Source organism: Mycteria americana, chromosome 4 (genome assembly GCF_035582795.1).
Source record: "Mycteria americana isolate JAX WOST 10 ecotype Jacksonville Zoo and Gardens chromosome 4, USCA_MyAme_1.0, whole genome shotgun sequence".
Lineage (NCBI taxonomy): Eukaryota > Metazoa > Chordata > Aves > Ciconiiformes > Ciconiidae > Mycteria > Mycteria americana.
Genome location: NC_134368.1, coordinates 77185168 through 77211739, shown reverse-complemented (window position 1 = coordinate 77211739; position 26572 = coordinate 77185168). Strand labels below are relative to the sequence as shown.

At 40.1% G+C, this 26572-nt stretch overlaps 1 protein-coding gene across 10 annotated transcripts in view; it reads right to left on the bottom strand.

Annotated features, from left to right (window-relative positions):
- The window catches only part of INPP4B (inositol polyphosphate-4-phosphatase type II B), a 370055-nt gene that overhangs the window by 207756 nt on the left and 135727 nt on the right, over positions 1–26572 (bottom strand). For all 10 annotated transcript variants that reach the window (XM_075501000.1, XM_075501001.1, XM_075501002.1 and 7 more), the window contains 2 exons: positions 8973–9091; positions 6962–7078 (listed from right to left, as the gene is read on the bottom strand). In XM_075501000.1, the coding sequence (XP_075357115.1) occupies positions 6962–7078; positions 8973–9091 (236 nt within the window). The remainder of the gene's footprint in view (positions 1–6961; positions 7079–8972; positions 9092–26572) is intronic.

The window sequence follows — 26572 nt, the reverse complement described above, 5'->3', positions numbered from 1 at the left end:
AGGCAAACGCACCACTATTTTCTTGAAAGTCACTTCCCCTTTTGTACATTTTAGAGTTTGCGCTGGCGTGAGGAGACTAACTGATCATTCACCCCACAAAAAGGGGAAATCACCGATGAGAACAGACAAATCTTATCCTTTGAGCCATTCAAACATTCTGCATTGTAGCTGCTGCATTTCGTACAAGGAAATCCTTCATGCTTGCAGCACCTGGGCCGCCCGTGCGGGCTGCAGTACCCGGCCGGCCGGGAGCACCAGCCGCCCCTCCCGAGGAGCTGCTCCTCCGGTGCCTCGTCCAGGGGATGTCTGGGTCACCGGCACCGGGAGGGAAAGCGCATCAACCCTTTGAACGGACAGAGGCATATCCTTCAGCCTGGGGTCACATTGCCACAGCCAGGTTGCTCCACACTGACTAAAGCAGCATTGTGCCATGCTCTTCTTCCTCTATTCACTGCAGCGTGCATACTTCAGAGGAAAGCACCCTGGCCTTCTGTACTAGGCACGTGCCCCTTGAACCCTAAAAGTCGTCATTAGAAATGATAGAGCAGTGCAATAACCACCTCGGATTTGTTCGACTGTTCTGATGTGCTCTGTGCTGGTCTAGTGAGGGATGGCGCAACGAAGAATATCTACGAATATGCCTATACAAAGTATTCATGGAAGAATGATACATTTGCAAGCTTTTTGGACACTGCTATAGAGATCGTAACAATCACGCCTATGCTACTGAAATCCTTAGCTGGTTAAAATAAAATCTACAGAAAAAAAGTTATCATTTACCATTTGGTTCCCTTATTTCTAAGAAATTTCCAAGGCAACCCTTTACATTTTTACAGAATACAAGTGGTCTCATCACTACAGTTTTACAACAGTTTTCCAAAGGGTCAGCTCTTAGAGCAAACCTTTGCCTGATGTGAGGCAGCAGTAGCATTTTATTGACAGAGTAGGTAGAACAGGAAAAGAAAACGGAAAATGAATGAACAGTAGATTCATTCCCCGAAGATACAGTGATAGGGAGGAGCTTGCCTCAATTAGAAAAAAAATAATAAAAGGGTAGGAGAAAAAGTAGGAAGAAAAGTAGAATGCTTTCAAAGGGAGAAAGATTTTTGCAAAGTGAAATCCTCCCACTTGAGGTCTTGACACTTATCCCCAATTCTCTTACAGATCCACCAAGATATACCAAACCTTCTTATACCCTCAGCCACTTCAAAGAAAGATTTTGTTTCAATCTAAACCCAAATGGAAGTCAGCAGTTTGAATTTCCCTTTATGTATCCAGACTTTAAAAAAAATACTGAGAAAGATTGACAATAATGCTTTAGGTGGATTCCACATGCACATGCCTGGAAGAATAAAAACCATTCCACCCCCACCAATATCTCTAATAATGGTGTTTAGTAAGAATATAGAGTTTGACGCAAAAGGAAAACTAAATGTATCATCAAGTATATATTTGTGAAAAAAATTACATGATTTTGAGAAGAAACATGAATATCTAAAGCTTTATTGCAAGTATTTCTGCGGGTAGGACCCCGGTACTATGCAGTACTGCTCTATGAAGAAGAATGAGATAATAAGAGTTTCTAATCTAAGGCAATATTTCTCTACAAATCCTGCAAAGGTGACCGTGAACAGAACTGAGAAAAGGAAGAATTTGGAGTGCTTTTTCTTTAAACAAAGAAGAGCACTTTCAACACCGCTTCAAGTTTTAAAGAAAAAGAAAACCAGCTTCAGTAGTTTTAGTGTTTACAAGAGTGAGGGACTAAGAGCACTCAGGCACAGGCAGAGTGCAGGTAGGTGACGTGCAAGCTTTCACGTGTATCTCTGCTAATTCATGTCACATATTGCTCTGCAGCGTTCCTAATATTCAAGCTGTAGGCCTCTTCAGCAGAGACGGCAAACCACGCTAAACTGCATGGCAGTTCTGCGATACGGATCGATGCCCACGAGGGAACGCGGAATGCTGTCACTTCAGATTTGGCTTCACAACCGAACTCAAAATGCCTCTTTCGTGACAGACAGTCTTCACTTCCCGCTCACCCCAGTGTGAGTCAGTTTCATCAGGGATACTTGCAATATCAAGAAACACACAACGAAAAACCTTTTGCAAATTTTCATTCATAGTGAGCAAGTTTAATACAAGATTCAAACCTCAACTGTTAAGAGACACATAATTTGAAGCCTAAATAATCTAAAATTGCCACTTTATAATGTACGTTCCCATATCTAAAACTGCACTTCTGTCCCTACTGCTCTTACAATTATGAAATTAGTCTAATTTTACTCTCAGTGATTAAGAGAAAATTTGAGAAGTAACAAATGCAAGACCAGACTGTAGAGCGTGTAATATTTCAACTGCCTTGTATACGTCCAGTTTCTCCTTGCTCTCAGGAGACAGCTTTAGAGTGGTTGTTTATATCTTCAGTATCCCATGTGAATTCCAGTAGTTATATCCATCCGAAGGAGACTATATCTACCTGCTGGTCTTTAAGATAAACAGTAAAAGCATCCATTAGGTCTCTAACCCTAGTTGGTATACGAAGTCTCTGCTGTTGAAGCTTCTTCTCAAGCTTCCTGGTTTCCATCTCCTCCTAAAGGTAAGGGGAGTCTGTGAAGGGGTGATGCAGCGACCAGATACAGAAAGTTGTCACCAGATACAAAAAGTTGCTCCCGTCCTCTGCTTCCAGCACTTCTCCATGTGCGGATCCAAAGGAGGTGGCCTGACTCACTACATGTCATACCAGAACATTACAACAATGTTCACCTCAAGATCTTGTTGCATTAAAACAAACACAATCCCAGCACACAAGATGCAAACATTTTCAAACCCACTTTACAGATAGAAAAGTCAGTGTAGTAAGAATTTAAGCTGTAGGTGTAACTGCATTAAACGAACACAAATCAGATGTAGATGCGGCAACAGAAGAACCGATCTTGGCAAAGCCGCAAACAAAAGCCTCACCGTAGCTAAATGTTACAGTACTTGCCTAAAAATATAGCCACAGTGCTCTGCGCAATGAGGTTCAGAACGCTTGCTGCAGGACACAAGCACACATATTCTAAAACACAGAACAGAAAGACTGCTGCCTCCCAAATTAGTCACTAGCCATTCCCTCCTCTTAATGTAACACAAATTCATCTATTTTGTATTTTCTGTGGGTCTGTCACGCGGCAGTGGTACCTGACTTGCGCTAAGCAGTATTTTCAAAGAGAATGAATCCGGCTTCAGCTTTAAAACTTGTTAGACCAAACTGGGCAAACCTGCATGCTTATAGGAAGGATAAGAATAGCACGCCTGTGCAGAAGTGGTACAGAGGCAATAGTTTAACAGCATACGAGCCTCTAATTCCAATTTTCTTGGACAATGACTTAAAGAATAGGCACAGCCCCAGCATTCAGACAAAGCCTAACTATCTAACATCTTAAAGGCAGTGCAGCTCAAGCCAGTGGAACATAAATTTGCTCATGGCAACATGGGAAGAAAATCTTTGTGATGTAGAAACAGATGTCACTGTACATTTTTCAGAATATGGCATTACCCACTGCTTTGTATGCATGGCTTCACTGGATATATTTAAATTATATTTCATAAACACACCCTATTAACTTCCTTATTCCAACTATATCAAAGTAAAGTAGGAATAGCATAGTCTTTATTAAAAGTTTCTATTTACATGAAAACTTACAGTAACCAATCACTCTAACTGAGGAACCTGACTAGCCAAAACAAAAAAATTGTGTTTCATTCTATTAAAGAGCCTCAATTACAGAAAGCCTGACACAGCGAAGATATAATTATGATCAGCACCAGACAGACGTGCATAAAAAGTGAAAAGTGCAGCTAGAACATTCAGTGTGTCAAGCACAGCGAATGTGATACCAGCTGCACAGTACTTTCATATAATTAAACTGCACTTATATGATGTAAGTTAAATGATAGGCAAGAGTGACGTTAACTATCTGCTTTCTGGTACAGGAATGCAAGCACTGCAAGGTTATTTTAAAATCTTTTTAAAAAGGGCAGCACAAGTAGCATGTCAGCAGTGCCAAAAAAACTTCTGGTTGTCTCTCACAGAGGAGCATCCCCTTTTTCACTTTAGCATTATGACCTGTGAGCACAAACTGAGCAGTATCTAATTATTTTTGGATTATAGTAAAAATCCAGTGGGTTTGAAAAATGAGACCTAATTCTTTTGTACAGACAGAGGCAGGTTTAGGCAAAACCCAAGAAAATGCTTTACCTCATGATGTACTCACTGCCCTTTCCACGCCTTCTCTACAGTCGTCTATTTGTGGCAGTAAAATCCTGCTGAGTTTAATTAATGCACAGAATTCACTTCCTTTAGTTTCATTTTAATTACAAGAGAAATAAAAAAAGAATAAGTATATATTTGTGACGAGGGATATTAGCTACTTTGAACTGGTTAACCGAAGTAACCAGGAGTAGTATAGCCCTAACATTGCGGGAATTCTTATTACTGTAGCTTTTTGCCCAATTTCTGCAAAATATTTTGCAGTCAGATCCAAGGTTTATTCTGCCATAAATGCTCACTTGTATGAGCTGGTGACTGGTCTGGAAGCACAGCCTAGAAGAGCAGAGCATACCTAGAAGAGCAGAGCATACCTAACAGCCTTGGATTCCCCTCCACCCCCAAGTGGATGACCTCTCAGTTTGGAGGAATGGCGGGGCTACGTGTTGCGGCCATAAGCTGTGGCAGCAGTTTTTGAGGACCAAGCCAGCCAGCTTTATTGTAGCCTGGATAATCAGACCTGTGAAGCCACGGGACTTGCAACGGGCTTACTGCCACAGGGACACATCCCACTTCTTGGGTCATGAAGCAAGCACTGAGGTCTGTGCAGCTGCAGCTATGCTGGTAATGGTATCGAGCTATAGCTCCTTTAAACCTGACTTTTATAATCTATATACACCTCCAGACTCAAAAAGTCACCTGAATTAATAGAAAAGTGCAATGGCTTCCAATTATAGGAAAGAAAGTCAGGCCATTAGTTTTATTGTCGCTGATGCTCCAAGGTGTAAACAGAAGTCCAAATGTTGCCACAAATGAAGTTGCAACCTGGGTGGCCCAGGGTCATTCACACATGCTGCAGTCTACCTTGATTTAAATCTTACAGCTTATTTAATTTTTGCTTACCTACATCCAGTTTTAAAGTGGCTGAATATTAAAAAAGGCCAAATATATGTAAACCAGAGATGGGATTAACATTTTCCCCTACAAAAAGGTATTATAAACCACAGACCTACAATGTTTTACATAGGAACTACATAACTGCTATGAGACAAGAGAGAAAGGTATTCTCTCTTGTGACATGAGCTACGTTAATGGGATTCTCTGGAAGAGAATCTAGTCCTGTACTACAATTGTAAGGAACAGTTATAAAAAGTTCTTAAAAGTTTGCAAAAACTTATCAAAGGATATTCGTTCTCCAGGCTAGATCTTGTCCTGTGTAAGAGGCAGTATAGAGGTCTGCAAGCAGAAGAGTAGTAGTACAGGGATAGCTCTATGAATCAAGTCCACTTTTTTCACTTACAGATAGGATATTATTTTCCATCATCTGTCAGTCACAATAGGAACTGGAAGGGAAGGGACAAACTCAAACTCCTTTCACGCGATTCCTGTATCTGTCCACAGGTGACAACTCTATTGAATAAACTGCAGATCCCATTTTAAGGCCCTGTAGTCTAAACCATAACCAAAAATTAAAACATACACATTGTGAAAATGTGCGCACATGCCCCTTCCCCGGTTATTCTTAAACAGAAAAAAATACCTTAGTCTATAAACTGAAAGGAATCCAGATTCTATGTCCAAAATATTCCACACATTCCCATTAAAGAGCACAGTGAGGAGACAGATCCAACCTATTTGCTCACAAAGGTCCAAAATTTAAACAAGCTTATCAACTATTTTCTACCTGAAAAAAATCAGAAGTCCTCTAAACATATAACTTTACTCATGTAAGCAGTTCAAAGACACTCTCAAGTTGTAAGTTATGCCTTTAATTTCCTTCTTATGGATAATGAACACATATACAGTCATGACATGAACTTGCATGGTCTTTAATTGTACTGGTGGCCAATTACAGATATGTAAAGAGCAATTCAGCTAATTAAATACAGGTGTCAAGGGCCATTTTTGATGCCCAAGAGAAAACTATTGGCTGGACTCCTGCTGCCACAGAAGAAAAACATATATCTTCCATAGGTCCTATGATATCTTCTAGCTCTTTAAGGCTGTCTTAGATCACCTGGAGCACATAAAATGGCACTCAAGGTCTATATTTGGCAGTTAAATCACTCAAATAGTCCCACTGACTTCCATATATCATCTCAAGTTAGTAACTGTTTCTCAGCGTAAGCAGCTGACAGGGTAACCAAAAATGTACAACATCGGAACCCAAAATGATTCACCTTTAGCAGTGACACAGAAGATTTTGGACCCTTACAAATCAATAATAGCAGCAGTCACAGGAGAGCTGCGGGTATCACCATGCAAGAGATTAAAATAAAATACGATTATCCCTCTCAAACACCAGGTTACAGGCTCTATTATCATTCTGGTTTGGGCATGTAAGTAAAATATTATTAGAAACATATTTCTGAAAAATTATTCAATGGTGTTAACTCAGTCTATTCCATATGTTCTCCGCCATAAAAAAAGCACACAAGAGTAATCTTTTATTTGCCAGGAATACCTGTGCTGATTCATGTAACCAATTAAGATGGACCCTTTGCTATTGTTTAAGTGCATGGTTCTCTTTCTCTATTCTCTGATATAACAACAAAAAATAAAGTACGTTTTAGGTATAAGAGAAGAGCAAAACCAATTCTACATAAACCTATTTCCCCAATTTGCAAACTTGCTAAAGAGAGCCCAAGAACAACATGGCGAGCAACTTAATCCTCAGTAAGATTTCTGCAAGAAACAAAGCAAAGCACTTACCGTGTCTTGAGGTTTATCTTTGACATCATAGACTGTTAGTTTTATTTTAGTCTCCTCATAGATGGGGTATTCCGGTGGGAACGTCACACCAGTCAAAAACAGCGGATCTCTTGTACCCTGCGTAACATGAGTAAACATTCAGTAAGGTTACAGCTGCGCAATGTGTAGTATGCCGTTATGGACGTACAAAACTGTGGGCTCTTCAAAAGCAGTTAGCATTCTACAGGAGAGAGATGTGAACAGCTAGCTATTATCCAATCAATAAGAAAACTGGACAACTTGAAAACTTTGTCAGGAAAGTTTCAAAAAACTTTCTGTAATACCTTTTCCAGTTAAAAAACTTTAAGTGCTTCTGAAACAGAGCCTAGCAACATGCCTTTAAGCCGCTCAGCCAGCAGGTATCAGTATCTGGAATAGAACCTGTAATAAACAATTCCTTTCTTTCTCCCACGATACTTCCTGGAAGTACCGCATTTTCATATTAATGTAAATGAACTAAAGATATAACTTACACCACCCCACTCCCCCCCCACCCAAACAAAAAAAAAAAAATAAGTGACAATAAAATGTCTATAGAAATGCTACAGAAACTCCCTGTATTACGTTAAGGATACTGACTTGTGGGGAGGGGATTACAATGCCCCTCTTCAGGCAGTAGCAGAGTCAGATAACATTCCTGTGCTTCGTAACATTATGATTACATCTAAAAGCTGTACACAGAAGTAACTATATCATAGCTTCAGATCTACAAATAACTAAATGAATCATATAAAATGTTGTTTATAATTTCTTAATGTTTAATTATACTTAATTTCTAAAGATTAGTATCCTAGTATCCTTAAATTTTCTATTAAGTAAAAAAAAGGATTTTGCAAGATAAATGTAATTTCTCTTGAAGAAAATAACTTTTCTGTGCCCCTCCCTCCCCCCAAAGCTTGACTATGAAGCTGGGAGCCTTTACACAACAAACTCAGAGATTTATTCAGATCTAGGACATTGTGTTAGGAAATGCATCAACTTCAAACAAACAAACAAACAAAAACCCCAAACACATATATATCCATTGCATCTTCTGCACGACATCATTCCAGACAGTCTGCAATGAAACATTCGGATCAGATACAAAATATTTGAATTACTCAGTTTCAGGATGGTTGATGGCTGAAACCATAACAATTTAATTAGTAGTTGGTTGAAAGTGATCACACAAAGAGCTCATGAAACACTCTCATTGTATTTAACAGTTAAAACAAGCCTTTGGCAAAATCATGTGTGTGCTTACAAGACTTCCCTCTTCTTCACGAGTCTCTCCAGTCAGTTTAAGCAAGTTACACCTACATTGCCTACTCACACTTAATTTTCTCTGTGAACTACTTTTGCTGTTTCTGACACTGATGCTTACAGGGCAAAGCAAAGAGTAGCAAAGCAGCCTCGGACAACTTTTGCTGTAATATGTGATGCAAGTTACTAATTATTTTATACAAAGTCACAGACATTACGTACACACACTCTTTTCCCTAATTATAGAAGTAGGCTAATATTTTTCAAAATTCAATTTTTCAAATTGCAAAAGCGTCAACTTTCCAATGGAAAAAATAGAACAAGAAACGGATAACAGACCATACAATACACCTATGTTCTTCTGTAATTTAAAAATATTTTACAAACTCGCTCTACTCTTAATTTAGTTTTACTTTGCATTGCCTTGTCCTTTCATGAGAGCAACTATTCCCTGTTTCATTCTAGACCTATGTCTGGAGAACCAGAGTATTCTTTGTGCCTCTACTTGGAACAACAGAGCTTTCATGAAAAGCCAAGTTCGTTTCTAACTGTTTATCCTGGTTAAATGCCAAGAACTACAGAACGCTTTTAGGTATGCTTTACTAACTGCCTGAGTGTGCTCGTCTTACCTAAGACTATGCACTAACTTGTTTTATTTCTCATGCACTTTCTAAGGAAGAAACGAGCAATTCATTAATCAACACGTTAATTGAATAAGAAAGACTCTCACCTCCACGATTTCAGTGCTTGTATACCTCGTCAAAATGTGCTCTGCTGGATGTACCACTGAGACTTGTATAAACGTATTCAGCTTCCGATCACGGGTAGCAGCCACTAGATCCTTGCATGCTGGAGACAGTACAAAATAAAAATAAAATACTCAAAAGAAAACTCTGGGAAAACGCTGTCGCAGGCACAGGACAAAGCAGACTACACTCCAGCTCCAGATTAAATCTCTAGAGACAAGCCGATTTAACAGAGGAAGTCCCTTGGAAGTAACTTACAGAAATAGGAAGTCACATGCTGCAGAACTGAACTGAGATTTCGTTTCCACTAAAAATACTTGCAGCTTCTGCAAAGCTCCCTGCCAGAGGCTCATCAGCTCCGGTATACGAATGTGTGTGCGCATACGCACAAATTTACACACACTGCAATAGTAGGTAATTTTACATAAGCGCTCATTTAATTTGCCACGAAATCTCTCTTAGCAGCCTAACTGGATCATCTCTTGTCTGACAATTTTCACAGTACATGACCATTTTAAACACATTCTAAACCAGCTAAATGCTATCAATGATTAGGTTAGTTTATGTAGTCTGATACTAAATTATGAACTTCTTAGTCGAATTAATCATCGAGTAAAAATCTACATGCCTAAAAGCAGACAGCAAAATATCCAACTCTTTTGTCGGTGACTGGCATATAAATGAGAAGAATAATTGCATTCCGGCTATATGACATCATTATTAAAACTCATTCTAGCTAATAAATATAGAATAATTCAGTTCTTGTTCAATAATTCATTTTTATCCTGGGCTCACAGTCATGCAGGTGACTGAGTTCACTCTTTAGACTAACACACCTCATGCCTTCTAACCAAAGGGATGAAAGCACCAAAGAAAAAACGAAAAGCAGGAGGAAAGAAACAAATGCACGATTAGCTGCTCTGCAGAAGGGACGTGGACTAACGGGGCATGCATCGGCTCTAAAGCAAACCCCATCCGCCTTACATTCTTCAATAAGGAATACGCAACAGTGAATACTGTGATAGGATCTACCCAGTGCTTTCTGCGGTGCATCAAACTACGCTGGCATCTCAGAAGCCTGAGGGAAGAAAAGAAAAGCCTATGGTTTTGGAGAGACTAATTGTCAAGAAAGAGCCGAGGACATTTTCTAGGAGTCACTGCCAACCGGGGGCTTCCTCAAGTGTAGCTGACCTTTAACATTTTAAAAGGTGAGTCAGATTACCCTCCCAGCAAGCAAACCTGGTCTGATGAGAAGCCAAGGCAAGGAAAGCTCTGATACATACAAAAGGCCAACTCAGCTTGGTTTATTTTTTTTTTTTTTCTTTGGGCTTGGACCTGCTGCTTGAGGAAATAAAAGGAAAACTGGCTGAAGCTTTTTTACCTCTCTTCCATAACAGTTAAAGGGGAAAACAATTAAATCTAACCTTCACAGAATATTTTGAAGTTTTTGCTGTAGCCTGAATTGCCAATGAAATCTCTTGGTAGACAGTCTCGAACTGACCCTATCATAATTTGGTGGTAAAAGTGGGATAAAAATAAAAGTTTGTGCATGATGAAGTCTTTATGAAACAGCTGATATAACACCACCAGACTTGAATAGCAAGTTGCCAGCAATTCCTTGCTAGTAAGGCTCACCAAATTATTGAAATGACTCTAAATATTAGCACTACTTGATAGGACCTGAAGAATTATATGAGTAGATTTACTGAAAAGCAGTTACCAAAGCACAAAAGGTTGGGCAGACACGTACCTATTTGAACTATATCCTCTCTAAAGCTGACCACAGATGCAGTATCAGATCATTGAAAAATTCCAGATACAGCCATTTCCCCCCGCAAACCCTGATCTTAGCCAATCCTTAAACGTTCCACTCTATAATCATGTTTTTAGACTATAGCACGGTAAAGCACAGTTTCAGAGGAATGGCAAGAGAGCTCATGTTCACTTCCAGAAAATGAAACACTGACAGATATAGTCAAATTTTTCACACCCACCACGAAGGAAGGCTAGCCAGCTCACAATTCAATGGCCCTCCAAAGATGACAGGAATACACCAGAATGGAAAAACAGAAAGAGACAGAAACTTGGGGGGAGGTCCCCAGAAAACCTCCACCAGTGACTCTGGCAGGAGCCCTACAGCTGAACTCTTGTAAAAAGTACTAGTGCATGATGAATGGAGATAAATCCCCCATAAATAATAGTTGATTTACTTGTGGGATGTCTCAAATACATTAACTAGATGTGACATTCTTTTAGCAGCCAAGAGCACAGGCTTTTCTCCTACTGATAAACCTTTAACAATAGGAAGAAGATTTGCACTAAGTGGTCACCACCTTGGAGATACCTGAGCACAGGAGACAATCGATTTCTGTGATAGTAGGGCGATCCAGTCATTAGATCATTTTCCTGTAAAAAGGCAGCTTAGCAACATGATCTTAAATTTCACTGAGTAGAGCTACATGAAGATGATCCATCTGCGTATCTCCAACAGGGAGGATCAGCACAAAGTATCAGAACTCTTTGGGATATCCCGGTACAGAAGGATAAATGAAATAAAATGAAACCTGCATGTACTTTGATGACAGAGTTATTTATCTCTATTGTGACATTGGGCTACTGCTGTTCACAACTACCCTTTCAGTCAGAGAGGGTATTCAAGAAGGTGGCAGAGAACTGAAGGTTTGGTGTGACACAGAATTTGTCAGTTTGAAGCACGGTGCATCACTTCCCCTAAGAACAGCCCAACTGAAATGTTTAACAAAACATAAGGACTGCTTTTAAGCTGATGCCAAAGAAGAGAAGTTTGTTATATCCTGTTCACAACCTGGCAAGTTCCACAGCCCCACACTGCATTATTGCCCTTTGAACTATTTTACTAGCCGTATCTCTGAAAATCTTCGGTCTTCTCAAAGAAACAGTCAACGCTCTTTGGACAAAGTGAAACATTACATGGCTGTGAAAGTGAAATACCAGGTATATGTTGTATATTTAAACACATCTGTTGGGCATTATTGACATACTACTCAAAAAGAAACTGATGAAAATACAAACACGAAAGGCACGTTAAGGCTGTTTCCTTACCTGCAAATGTAACGCAGTGAAAGCAGGTAACAACATCAGTACACTTTCCACCATAACCTATGCCCAAGCAGACTATATACGTAGGTCACATTACTTTTCAATACTTCACTATGCTTGAATTACTTCTGGAAAAACTCATCAACAAAACTCAGTGAACTGAAGTGACAGCTTGTACTTCCATGCCAAAAGTATATGAATCTACTCATTGTGACTGTTGACTCAGTGTGTAAAAGCCTGAGTCATCCATTCCCCTGGTGATCCCATCTCTGCTAAGCCTACCAGTGTACAATGAATGTTTAAGGACAAACTGCATTAGGAATAATTTATGCTCCTGTCTCAACAAAGAAAAAAGTTAGGATGGCAGGAAGAAACAACTCCTCTACATATTAAGCAAAGAAAAAGAAGGAAAGAAAGACAAAGTAATCACTATGTGTAGAGCAAGATGAAAGGCTGCAAGGAAAAAGAATTGCTCGAGAATATATTTACAAATACTTATGTATTTTGCAAAATTCTGTGGTCTACATACAAAGCTGTTTTACTATTTAAAAAGCCTTAAAGCAGACAACTTTTAATCACTGTCATCCTTCAACACTTATTCTCTAAAGAATAAAAGCAAAGAGAATATTGTTATTTCATTTCCATTACTGTTGCTGTTCTACTATTAAAACTATAATATTATTCTTACATGAATCACAGTAAACAAGCGCTCCTTCTCTGTCAGTCATGCCTGTACATTGTCCTGTACATTCCGCTACAATGCGCACAAACCACGTGTGCTGTAAACGCAAACTGCACAAGCAGATGTTTGATTCTCAAGTCCTGCCACATTCAGTATTTCAGCGCTGCCCGTGCTGCACTAGCACGCTGGCTGTGCTTTTCATCCTCCTGTGTGCGCACAGAAAGACAACAGAAGAGAAAGACGGTACTGTTCCCTCAAAACCGGGCTATACTGTAAACCCAGTAGAATCTTGCTTCGCAGTCTCAGTGACCGATTCATGGGATCAGGGAGAATCTTCTGAAAACGTTAACCCCTATGGAGGAACAGAGCACAGAGAGAAAGACTAAAAAATCCCAGTGACTATGTAACAATAAAAAGGGGGTAAACAAACAAAACAAAACACCAAACCAGAAATAGTCTGGAAATTCATCATCTACTTTCCCTGAAACTATAACAATTCTGACCAGGTGTTCAGCACTGCTCCAAGCACTAAGCCCGCTGGAGCCAAAAGAAATTAATCTGGCAGAGAAACGGGGAGATGCAGCATCTCCCAGAACTGAAAAAGATCCAGCAGCTGGAACAAACGACACGAGCAGAGGGACTGAAAGACATCCTCAGCTCAGAGTTCACAGAGCTGTTTGGGAAGGAAGCCAAGGACTAGCCCAAAAAGTGGGAAATGGCATTGAAATTGCAATGTTTATTTTTGTTAGTGGGGGAAATTACAGCACATTGGTGAACGTCTTCCCAGACTATGGATTCACACAATGCCTGTATTAGCCTACATGGCAATTTGGGAGGTAGCTTTTTCTCTAACCAGTGACAGAAACACCACCATTTCCCACAGCTGCATTCCTTCCCATTTTCCAAACCAAAACAGATTCCAAGGGACTGGCAAGGGACGAGAATTAACCACCATAGCCCTGTTGTCTCCAGGGCACGCTACTTTGTACGCTCTCAAAACAGAACATTAGTAGTATCTGAAGACAAGGGGCATGGGAGAAGCCTGTATGTCTCACACACATATATATGCGAACATAATGTTCAAAATTTTTTTTCATTTCATTGGCATTGCAGCAGCATTATTATCCCAAAGCAACTTAGTTTATAAATAATAATGTACAGTCTGTCTTGATAGACTAATTAACTGAGGTGCAGCTATTCCTTAGTGGGCAAAAGGACACATTAAATAAGAGAACACTACATTCAGACCTGTGCTACATGCAGAACACTAAACAGTACAAAGTCTTCTTTCCTCACCCCGGGGGGGTGTTGAGGAGGGTAGGGAAGTGTAAGAGGAGAAAGCGCACATCACTGCTGCTTCTGCCTCCCCTGAGCACACAGCACTGACCAAGCTTGCTTAAAAGAATACAGGCACACAGACAGGCACACGTAAAGGCTTAGGAATAACCCAACTTCAGAACATACAGGAAAGCTTTGGCCATACTTTTGAATCAGGAGCATAAACGCAACTGCGAGCGAGAGGGATGAGAAGGGGACAGCAACGTGTTCTCTGCACGGCAAAACGTGCCTGAAAGCAAACGAGACAAACGTTTGAGGACTGGTATTAGCACAGAATGGTGTTAATGAGCACCCCTCCAGCTAGTGCTCCATAATAAATATTATTAATTGGTTTATCATAAATACTACTAATTGGTTGCCCCATTCGTGTGTCAGCAGGAATGCTTCAGTTTGCTGGTGGGTAAAGAACACCTCTACCTAGGGACCAAAAGAACAGAGAAGTTACTCCCAAAACAATTTGCAATGTGGACTCCCAGCAAAATTCACTGTACAACACTAAATATCAAAGGACGCAGCCAGAAAAATTATAATATCCATGTTATCGCAAAATGAGGGCACAGTTACATGGTGATGAAACAGGTAGGGACACTCATTAACAGTAGTGACTTAAACAGATGCCCAGACTTGGGTAAAGTCTGCAATGAAAAGAAACTCTACGGAATAGAAGACCACATTTGGACCACATATACAAATAAGTAAAGATCTACTGATTTTTATCTAAGAAAAGGTCCGAGATCACTGTTCCTGTCTCTGGAGATGAGAGGCTTGTATAAAAATAAAATACATATCTGTTCTCTGGAATGTACAGCTGGTTGCTAAAGTAACCTAGTTATACGTCAAGGAAATGCACATACATAATACAATTAGTATCCTTCGGGGGATGCCTGTAATTAACAGCAGGAAGAAAATTTCTACCAACAACCCAAGGAGAAAGAGATGACAGGGAAATCTTATCAGATAAAGCATAAAGATATCTGTATGACATCTCTACAAATACAGGTTTGGGGAAAAAACCCCACAAACACCACCAATATTAGCAGTACTCACTCTAAGTAATATATCAATATGCTGTCCAGAAAAACATCAATCATTACCCACTTAATTTGCAGCTAAAAGAACACGATTATTTAGGAGTCATTGAAATAAGATACACATGAGTGCTGCTGAGGGAAAATGCTGTATGCTGACGGAGGGTAGGGATAAGCGATCATGCCCAGGAGTTGAGATGCCAGCTGCACTCATCATCCTATTTGCATATGAAGTGATAAATCTGGTTAGAATTACCACTGTGAAAATCAGAAGTGATCTATTTCCGAATAAGTTCTGCCCACCCTGGGTTTTGCAGTACTAAAGAAATTTTAGGTTTTGTGTCTTTTGTGTTTTACTGAAAGCCTCATGCTGGACTAGAACATTAGGCACAGCACTTTCGAACTGCATCCTTCTGCTTTCTCCGTGAAGGTAAAATAAATGCAAAGGCTTAGACTGTAACTTTGCATTGCCATTACCGGCAGCAATAATAGCCATTTCCTGAGCGTGGGTTTCAATTCTTTTGACGTGTTAGAACAGGCCCATTTCATATTGCAGCTTTGCTATTCAGCCTGGACAACCCCAGTTATTTATAGAGTTTAAGTATGATAGATGCAAGAGACTCAGGAAAGTGGCTGACTGGATCAACGTACAGCTCACAGGCATCGTATTTCCACTGCAGAAGCGAAGGCACGGTTACATGTGTTACCATCCATTCCGTGCCATTTACATTCGGGTAGCGCATTAATCCCTTGCTAATGTTAGACGATCTGTTCCAGCACATTCACTGCTAACAATCATTCTCCTCCAGTTTTATTTACAATTGTGTATAACTGACTTCCGTCACCTCTCTGCTCTAGACTTAAGCGACACAATGGCAACGAGGTCACAGAAGTGAATTTCTAGCCTTGCTCAGAACAGCTGGTTCCTTAAGTTATGAAAGAAACTGCTCTTGATCAATATTTGTAAACTCCCCTAATTTTTGAAACTCTATCTGAGAATGTAACGGTTATCTTTTTCACGTAGTGCTATATTTAATTATAAAGATGTAATTCTTCCAAAAAAGACTGCATTTCCTTACTGAGCACAATGTGCCTCGAACAGCACAGAGAACTCTGTTTTTCTGAGATGCTGCAGTAGTCTAGCGGCAGCAAAGCAGAGCTCTTGCTGTTGCTTTAGATTCTCAATTATCCTCTTTACCTTCTGTCCAAAACTATTCTGCTCATGGCACCGCCTATTAATGGTATTTATGCTCTAACCTGAAGGTGACTTCAGTTCTCTGGTGAGAAGCTTGAAGTCTTACAAAAGCTGGCTATACATTACTACACTCCAAAATATATTCATATCAAAATGGATTTTGATACTGCTATTCCAAGGCTGTAATTTATTTTGGTATTGTTGGTCTTTTTGAACACCACAAAAGGGTTTAAATCTCCTGGAAACAGAGCTAAGCACCGTTTCCTCCTTCACCTTTTCCCAATATTGTCACATCAAGTACCTAATAAAGAAGTAAACTTGCTGTAATTTCTTTCAGAGATTTCCTACTATCCCAAAAATAGAGTGGTTACAAGTTCAAGTACCAGCTGAAGAATGAGAAGAATAGCAAATGGTATACAGACTTCCCTTTTTCTTTTAACTATAAGATTTTTTTGATACTATAAGCTCATAGCAAACACCTACAACCTGTAACAATTTCTTTCAGATTTTATAAATAAAATATATTCTGCTGGTTCCTAACTTTGTCCATCTCTTCAGAAATAAAATCAATGTACAAAAATACATCAGCAATAGCACAAGAAGATGAAAAGAAACAAAAGTGCCGAGTCTCTCTCAAAGTTTTCAGTCTGCCGCATCTGTTTTTATTATAACAGCATACATTGCTTCCTTTGACATAAGCATTTATGCGCTGCTATACCAGTTGTCAAGTGAAGCATTACGTGGTTTTGATCCTCAGTGTGCAGCATTACTTTACAAGACTGCAGAGGCAGTCTTTTTCTCTAATATGTAAAGAAAATTCAGCTGTTGCTTAGCCTTACTCCCAATCCATGCCATCATATACATCTTTACAACATAGTTTCAGGCTTCATGAGGAAAGAAGCTTCCCTTGCAAAATAAAGGAAGGCAGTCAAGCAACACAGAGCCCAGCAGCTACAGCAGACAACAAGCTTCAGAAAGAACTCTAAATAACTTGCAGTCTTTTAGGGTGCTTCTTCACTGCGGTCCAGCTGCTTTGAGCAGCTGTAAGTGAGCTACTCCGGATTCTGGGTGTAAGTCCAGCTACAGGAGCCCAGACCTCAGTAGGGAGTGATCCACCCCGCTACTTCAGCATGTCCTGCAGCCCGGACAAGACTTCAGGGTGTCCTGGTTTCAGCTGAGACAGAGTTAATTTTCTTCGTAGCGGCTGGTATGGGGCTATGTTTTGGATTTGTGCTGAAGACAGTGTTGATAATACAGAGATGTTTTAGTTGCTGCTGTACTAGTCAAGGACTTTTCAGCTTCCCGTGCTCTGCCAGGTGCAGAAGAAGCTGGGAGGGGGCACAGCCAGGATAGTTGATCCAAACTGGCCAAAGGGCTATTCCATACCACATGACGTCATGCTCAGTATATAAAGCTGGGGAAGAAGAAGGAAGGGGGGACATTTGGAGTGATGGCATTTGTCTTCCTAAGTAACCGTTACGCGTGATGGAGCCCTGCTTTCCTGGAGATGGCTGAACACCTGCCTGCCCATGGGAAGGAGTGAATGAATTCCTTACTTTGCTTTGCTTGTGTGCGTGGCTTTTGCTTTACCTATTAAACTGTCTTTATCTCAACCCTCAAGTTTTCTTACTTTTGCTCTTCCGATTCTCTCCCCCATCCCACCGAGGGGGAGTGAGCGAGCGGCTCCGTGGGGCTTAGTTGCCGGCTGGGGCTAAACCACGACACAGGGTCCCACAACTACGTTGCTATTACCACCCAAGCTAGCTGATGTTAACATTGACCCGAGCACATCTAAACAATAGTGCAGTTTTAGAAGCTGCGATAAGGATTTCCCTTTCACATAAACTTCTCTGGAGCCAGCTCTCTAATTAATTATAAGCTAACCGACTATGTGGCCATAGCCCTGTTGCCCACGAGACACTGCTAGTGAATAAAACTATTCATTTCTTCTTTAAGTGAACATGTCACATAGTAAAGGCAATCATGATGAAGGTGCCAGGACAAGATGCAGGAGGGAGCTATATTAACAACAGTAACTCACAAAAGACAAGACTGACAATAGTTAAGACTTGCAAGCAAAGCTATTGCTCAGCTGTCTAACCAAACAGCCTTTAAGAGTCACTTGTCCGAGAAGAGTTGTATTCCTTCCTTTAGATATGCCAAGGATGGAGCCTCCAGGAAGGGTGAGGAAGCAATGTAGTTTTGATCAACTTCACAAAGATTCCTAAAAAAACCCCAACCAACACCCAAGGGAGCACGGCAGAAAGGTTTGAGCACTGTAGGTTTGAGTACTCTCCATGTGTAGTGCTCAAAACAGGCAGGACGTGGCCTTTAAAATAAGTAGCATAGGTGGCTGTCAAATGTTGAAAATGACTAGTGAGTCTCTGTCTAAACAGAGGGTCCTCTACAGAAAATAGGAAACAAAGCACTAGTCCCTCCAATACACCAGAAATCATCTTTTAGCAAATCAAAACCCACGCTCTTTGACATATCTAAAAGGAAACCAGACTAAAATGTACTTCAAAGTCAAGGCAAAGAGCAGCAAGACACATTTTTAATCAAAGGAGAAAATAGATTTCTGCAATCCAGAACCATCACTTTTAACCCTGTAATGATTACATTTCCTAGTCAGGAAATGCATGATAAATGCTAAGTAATCTGCACGCAAGCTGTAGTTAAAAGGAGAAGTCATTCTAATATAAGTAAAACTTGTCTGAAAAGGTGGCAATTCTGGATTAATACCTAAATTAGAGATCCAAGTAAGAGACAATGCTTTACTCCTCAGGGGATTTCAAAACAGCCATTCTGACAAATAAATTAAGATTCCTTTAATAGCATGGGACCTGCATGAGATAGCAAAGTATAACCCCTTTATAAGGAATTAAAAAAAAAAAAAAAAATATGTATTTTTTCACATAAATGACAGTCCAGAAATAATAAGAGCTCACAGATCAAGGGTTGTGTCAGAGGACAAGTTTCAAGGAATCCATCTCCCATGAGCATTTTGGATTCGTTTACTCACATACCCTGAAGAAATAACCCTTACTCCTAAACTTCTCCAAAATGTACGTCTCAACCATGAGAACTCTTGTTGGTACAAAAACCCAGCCTTTAAAAAAGTACAGGGTGACAAATACCATACTGACTGTAGCTGTTGTGACACACTTAAATGTCTTTTTAAAGTAACGTTTTTAAAGCAGCATATACATTTGTGTTTCCAGTTTCTTCAAAATCAACACTGAGGTCATCTCCTCAAAGATACTGGCCCATAATTATTACTCTAAATTGTTAACTTATAGATTTACAAAAGGTCTGCAGCTTGTATTTTGAGACAGATCTCAAAGGGGGAGACATTAATGATTTCTACAGAGCAGTAGGGCCCAGCATACTGCATGCTAAACCAGAACATTGGATCCTTACACTATAAATAGACTGTCATTTCCAGCAGGAGTTTCTTTGAAGGTGAAAAACTTCTATTTACACGTTACAATACTATGTTTGAAACCGCCTTGGTTTTGATGTGTTGACAAATGTAAAGACACAGCTGACTTCTTCCCAGAGCAGAAGAATTTTAAATTATTTCAACTCCTTTGTACAAAGAAATATTAGTTAAGGATTAAAAGGGGGGAAAAAAAAAAATCCTTCATTTGTCTCTGTAGAGAGACCCCCTGGCAGATTTGAGATTTAAATCCAGAATGACCTAGGTATTGCTACTCTTCATCTCAATAGGAGCATGTTCAGATCTCAAAGTTGAAAACAGTACTAGCCCATTTTAGTTTTTAAAGCAGTTCTTTACAATCCTACAGCCAACATCTTCAGCTTCTTAGGTGTGAAGAAATCTGGTCTTCAAAGAATGCTAAGACCAAATTCTTCTTAACTCATCATAATGAAATTCTGTACTAGTTCAATCCCTCAGAAATCAATCTTAAATGCAACAGGATTTCAGATTAAAGTGTCAGCTTTAACTTGTTTTGAACATTTGAACTATATTTCACAAGATAGTCAGGCACTTTTTAAATTGAGTCCAATTTATTTCATTTCAGTTTCATATTCCACATAACAGGAAAAAAACATACTAAAAATACGGTTAAACACAATAATTAAAGTGTCCATAACTATACTAGAAACTTTATTATCCACAGGAGGTGGGGGTAAAACAATGAAGAAAAGTACTCTTAAGCATTTTGTTTGTTTTCAGCCAACCCTCCCAAGCACCTCAGGTCGGTCTGCTTGTCATGCTGCATCCGGTGTCGTGTGGGATTTTGCATTTAGGAGAATTCCAGTTTTTTCAGGGCTTGTAAAGGAACCTCATTTTCAAGTCAAATCTCACCGCAGGACATGCATTTCAAAACTTCCAAAAATAAGTACATCTATAACTAATGTGTTCAAAAGAGGAGGATGACTTCAGTCATCTATTAATTAGATGTTTTGCTTTTTATGGAACTTCTGTTTCCACATATGAGGATAAAAAAACCAGTCCATTGGGAAATGTTTTATAACATGAAAGTATTACTGCAATTATTTCTATAGGCATATTTAGAGATGTATTTAACAACTGCCATCTGAAAGACAAATGTTCAGTTAACGCAGTGCAGTACCATTAGAGTCAAAAAAGTCAAGAGCTATCATGCTTTGAATTACTTAAAAATGTTTCAGTTAATATATTATTGGCCTACCAAAACAGAATTGTTTCATGTCTGTTTAGTCATTAGCATTCTGCACAACAAGAAGCATGAACTACATGACTACTGTAATCTATAAATAATTTGCTTGCTTTTTGTCTCCCAATACCCTTCTGGAATTACAAGGTGACACTATCTTCAAGGAGAAAGACACGCAAGGAAAGAGATGTGAAGAATTCTTCAGACAAATCTTCATGAAGTGTTTTACAGACTGGGCTAAACGTTAGAAAAGACCAACTGCAAAAAGTGACAGTAAAAAGTCGAGCGTGAACTGACAAAAAGACAGCGATGTCCACGAGTGGGTTTTAAACAGAATACTCTAAGCCTCCGCACACCTGCTACGTAGCTTTGGAGGTATTTGAAGTCTCCGGGTATTTAAGCTTTCAGCTGCAAGAGGTCCCTACCTGCCTGCAGGGTGGCTTCTGGGCACATCCCCATTGCCTCAGCCTTGCCAATGCCGCGCAGCTCCGAGCCCATCTCTGGCCCTGTCAGGATTTACAAGCCACACACCTATCTTGACAGGCTCAGGCTGGCAGGCAGTGGCAGGGCACAGCTGCTAGTCCACGCTCTGCAAAAACATCACTGCTGATCTCCTTCACAACAGGCCCAGCGGGACGGCTGAAGGAGAAATGGTGCCAGTGCCCCTTTTCATTCAGTAGAGCACCGGACCAGAAAGAGGTCGGATGCAGGGCAGATCCACAGGTTTATGATTCTGGCCACCTCTAACATCCCAGCTACAAACCACAAAAAGTTGCCAATTACTACACAAGAGAGCACATACAAGCAGACGCTCAAGTCTTCCTCTTGAAGCTGTCCCACCTTAATTTAAAAAAAGCAAGACTTACTGGCAGAAGGTGTAGAGGGGACAAAAGGCAATTTCTATATTCTACATACATTATTTTACATTCAATTGTCACTGAATTCGGGTCACTGTCCACGGTTCATTGCAGAACTCGGGTCCACCCCACTGGAAAAAGGGCACTAATCACTAAACAGTCATCCTCAGTTTAGTGTGTCTTTGACCCAAATTCTTTTATTTGTGGAGAAAGGGCGAAGAGTTTCAACTCAGAGTAAAAGTGTCCGTTTCAATTTTATTCCTGGCCAACACCACTGCTGCAGATACATATTCAGCAAACATTCTACTTCAAGCTTGCATTTTGCGAGCATTCCCACTAGTAAGTCTTCCCTGTGAGAATATACAGAAAAAATTAAACAAAGCTTTGCATGCAAATGCACACAAAAAAGACCATAAAAGTGAGCACCAATAAGATATTATCCCAGGCCAAGAGCATTCACAAGACTTTAATTCCGCATTTGTTCAACTCTCTCTAGTCCTAACTCGTTCTTTGCCCAAAACGCAAGGCAATTCAGGCTGCTGTTATATCCTTATGTGAGGCACACTAAACACACCATAAAGGATTTAATAACAATGCAAGAGTGGAAGTTCTCTAAAACTGCTTGAGTCCACATAGATGGCAACGATTTTAAACAGTCTAATTTCAACATAATTATGAGGGATTATTTAGAGATCCTGAAGATTTTCTAGATCAAGGCAACAGATACCTTACCATCAACATACGGTACAGAACGTGACAAGTCCACTGCAAGCCACTCACTAACAGCAAGCTCTAAGAAGCCTCAAAAATCCTATTGGGAAGTTACATGACAAATCCCTGCCACATAGATTGCAGAATCAGCCTTGAGCTTATCGAGTCCACCCCCCCTGCCCAACCAGGGTCAGCTACAGCAGGTTGCCCAGGACTGCGTCCCGTTGGGTTTCGACCATCTCCAGGGACAGAGGCTTCACAACCTCCCTAGGTCATCTGTGCCAGTGTTTGACCACCCTCACAGCAGAAAAGTCGGGGTGGGGTGGGATGTTTCCGATTGAATTTCCTGTGTGTTTAACTTCAATCCATAGCCTCTTGTTCTTTCACTGGGCATAAAAGAGTCTGGCTCCCTCACCTTCAATCTCTCCCACCAGGTATTTAGACACATGGATAAGATCCCCCATGAGCCTTCTCTTCTCCAGGCTGAGCAGTCCAAGCTCTCTCAGCCCCTCCTATAGAACCACAGAACCACAGAATATCTCAAGTTGGAAGGGACCCATAAGGATCATCAAGTCCAACTCCCTGGCTCCTCGCAGGACCACCTAAAACTAAACCATATGACTAAGAGCATTGTCCAGATGCTCCTTGAACTCTGACAGGGTTGGTGCCATGACCACTTCCCTGGAGAGTCTGTTCCAGTGAAGGATGCTCCAGTTCCTTAATAAGCTCCAGTCCCTTAATCATAAATGTTACTTTTGGCGTCCCAGCTGACTCTGTCCAATTACTCCAAAATACAAGCTATTTCTCGTACCTGCCTAGAAGAAATCCCAGGACTGTAAGGGGCATTGGACAGGAGCAGAGAAAACTAAGATTTCAGCCACTGAAGCACAAAACCAGGAATACCAAAAATGGCTCTTACACAAACCTAGCGGTATACACAATTTCTTTTTTAAGTAGAAATTAAGTTTAAAATTTTAATGCTACCAGACATTGCAGTTTGATGAAAAAAAGCCTGTCTACCAGGAGAAGCAGTGTAGTTTTAAAGGATTTATGAAAATGTAGTTTATTCTTAGTAATGAAGCCGTGGGGTAGACTAACATCTATTGCTGAAAACATTCTGCAGACACCGTATGCCTTCTAAGCCTCCCTGACAACAGCATGGTTAAGGAGTTAAAAAACCCAAACCAACAACAAGAAAACCACACAAAAAAACCCCAGCCCACAATTACATCCTGAACAGTTAAAATGTCAGCTTCCTGGGAGGTAGGGAAAGGTTGGAAGAAGGCAGCAGTGCCAGGACTGCCATCCAAATCTCTGTTGTCGGTAAGGAAGTCTTACGGAGCTTTCTATAAGAACAAAGGAATAACTCGTCCTTATTTGGCTTGTTGCTCTCTGTATAAATGTCTGCAATAGAAATGACTGTCAATAAGGATCTAAATAGTCCTCTTCATTCAGACCAGTTTCCTGGCTCCACAGAGGAATCAGTCGTGGACTCGTTATGTATCAGGTAAGCACAAAGCCATGAGGTCATTGCAAGAGCTGTACCTGTGGACACATTGGTCGCGCAGCGGGAGAGCGGGCTCGGCGCCAGTCTCATCTAGGAAGATGCCGCCCATAAAAACTCCTTCCATGGCGGAGAACTGCTAGGCAAGCCATCATTCCCTTCCCAGCTCAGCCACTGAACTCACACGTACCTCTGCCACTCGCTCTGCTCCACCACTCCGGCACCCTAACGACTAAAGGCGTAATAGGCTACACGCATGCGTACGTACACACACACACGCATACGTACACACACACGTGCCCCCCCCCCCGGCACATCTCATAGTATAAGATCTGAGACCTCCATGGGAGGCACGCTGGGGAGTCTGAAGAGACTCATTTGAGAGACTGAAGTTCAAAAACTGAACTGGAAAGAATACATAGGTTGGCAAGACAAATAGGAGAAAGTTTGCATAGTAGTAGGTGTATTTGGGGGGAAAAGCAGGAAGAGAAAAAATAATGAGGAAAAAAGAGCAGCAGCATGTGCCAAAAATAACTTCTCTCTAACTTAATGATCTTTAATCCTACATTCCTATGAACTAGCTTAAAAATACCCTGGAAACACAAGTTTTCAGTTTCATCAGAATACTTTAAAAGTTTATGTCACATTCACCAGAACACCCAGTACTTCAGAAGCCAAGCATTACACTTGTAAAAATACTAAAGGACAAATTAAGGTACCTACTGAATTGTTTGTTCAGGGTTTTTTTTAATATCTATGTGAGAAAAATTAATAAGATAGCCCAATTTTGACAGAATTGCATTAAATCTTACCTACATCTGTAAATTCTTAAGTAACTCCAGAACCCTTTTCCTAAGTAACTTTCAATAAGCCTTACAAGTTACCATAAAGGTTTCTGATAGCTTTGAGTATTTTACCTCAGAAACTAGAATTAGTTCAGGCAAAGCAGCATGAGTACCCTTTCTGGGAAGGAGTGAGGTAGATGAACCCATGCTAAGACTGAGCTGTTGTAATTAATCTGCTCCCAGTACCCAGCCTCGCTAGGGCACTGAACCAGCACCCAACCTCGCAGAACACATCACAGTTTTCAGCATAGACACAACCTTATCCCTTTGAAATTTTGGATAGAAGGAATTTTGCAAACATGAGACAACATTTATGAAGTCTATGAGAAAAACATGAAGTAGATACAAAAGTATAATTTTCAATATCAAGAAGAAACTGGTTTTACTAAGAAGCCTCCCAATTTCATTTAAGATTTGAAAAAGAAAGGTGCTTCCTAGTCTTATCGTCCTTTTTCCCTGGCCTTGTAAATGCAGGAGGTTGCTAACTCTGACAAGACTTCAGAATTTGTACGTTTCTGACAGAATTTAATCCTATTATCTGCTGCATCACTCGAGAGCTAAGATGATAAAACCCTGTCTCTCAGAATAGTTAAATTCCAAAAAACCCTTTCAACTGTTAAATAGCTTTTCAAATTCAGGTATCTACAAACTCCTGTCTAAACAGATTAGCCATAGCCATTCAAAATTTATCTCTAGATAAGCGTTTATATCAAAACATGTGAGAGTTGCTGTGAGAATCTTTATTCTATTAGATTTAAAAGTTTCCCTTAGTCGCAGCCCTGATTTATACACATTTGTATTTACAAGGCTATCATCCACTTTCTCCTGGTAGTTCAAATACAATTTTTTACTTAAAAGCAAAAGCTTCCAGAAACAGAAGATACTTAAATTTCACAGAACAGAATGGAAGAAAACTGCCTGACACCCAGTTTGCACCTGGGTTTACTAATATTGATACCCCAAAACATCCTCGTGCTACTTACTACTCGCATCAGCACGTCAGTGGATTCCTCTACTCCATCATACCGGAATATGCTCAATCAGTAATGATTTACTCCCTCATGCTGGTTCATCATGTGCTCTGACCCACTTCAGAGCAAAAAAAAAAATCCCTGCATTTAATGAGCCCACTGTGGTGACTAACTGCTACATAGCACGGTGTAATGTAGAATTTTAATTTATAGATAACCTACACAGAAATTGAATTTACACAAGTCATAGCTGTTTAATGAATATCATTAAGTAGCAATGGATGCCAGCAAGTTGAAAATATTCCTGTGACTACTTCTATTAAGAATTACTTCTTCCTGACACAGAAACTAAATAGATAACTTGCACAGTTAACAAAAATGAGTAATATCATACTAGATATAATGGGTTGTCAGCAACAATGCAAATTTTCATATATATGAACTACATACATAGAATAGCTATCTATATAACTCTATATATGGATATACAGATATACCACAAAGAAATATCTTTTATCTGTAAAGTATATTATATGATATTATAGAGAGAATTTTTCAGATTCCCTCAACGTGGGAGAAGCAGGCAAAACACTAACTGAACATCTCCCAGAGTTTCATTACTGGGGATTTTTGAGTCCTTGCATGTTCAGGGATACAATTAGTACAGATTAATATTTAAGGCTCGTGACAGCATGCTGCTTCTCTAGCTGCAAT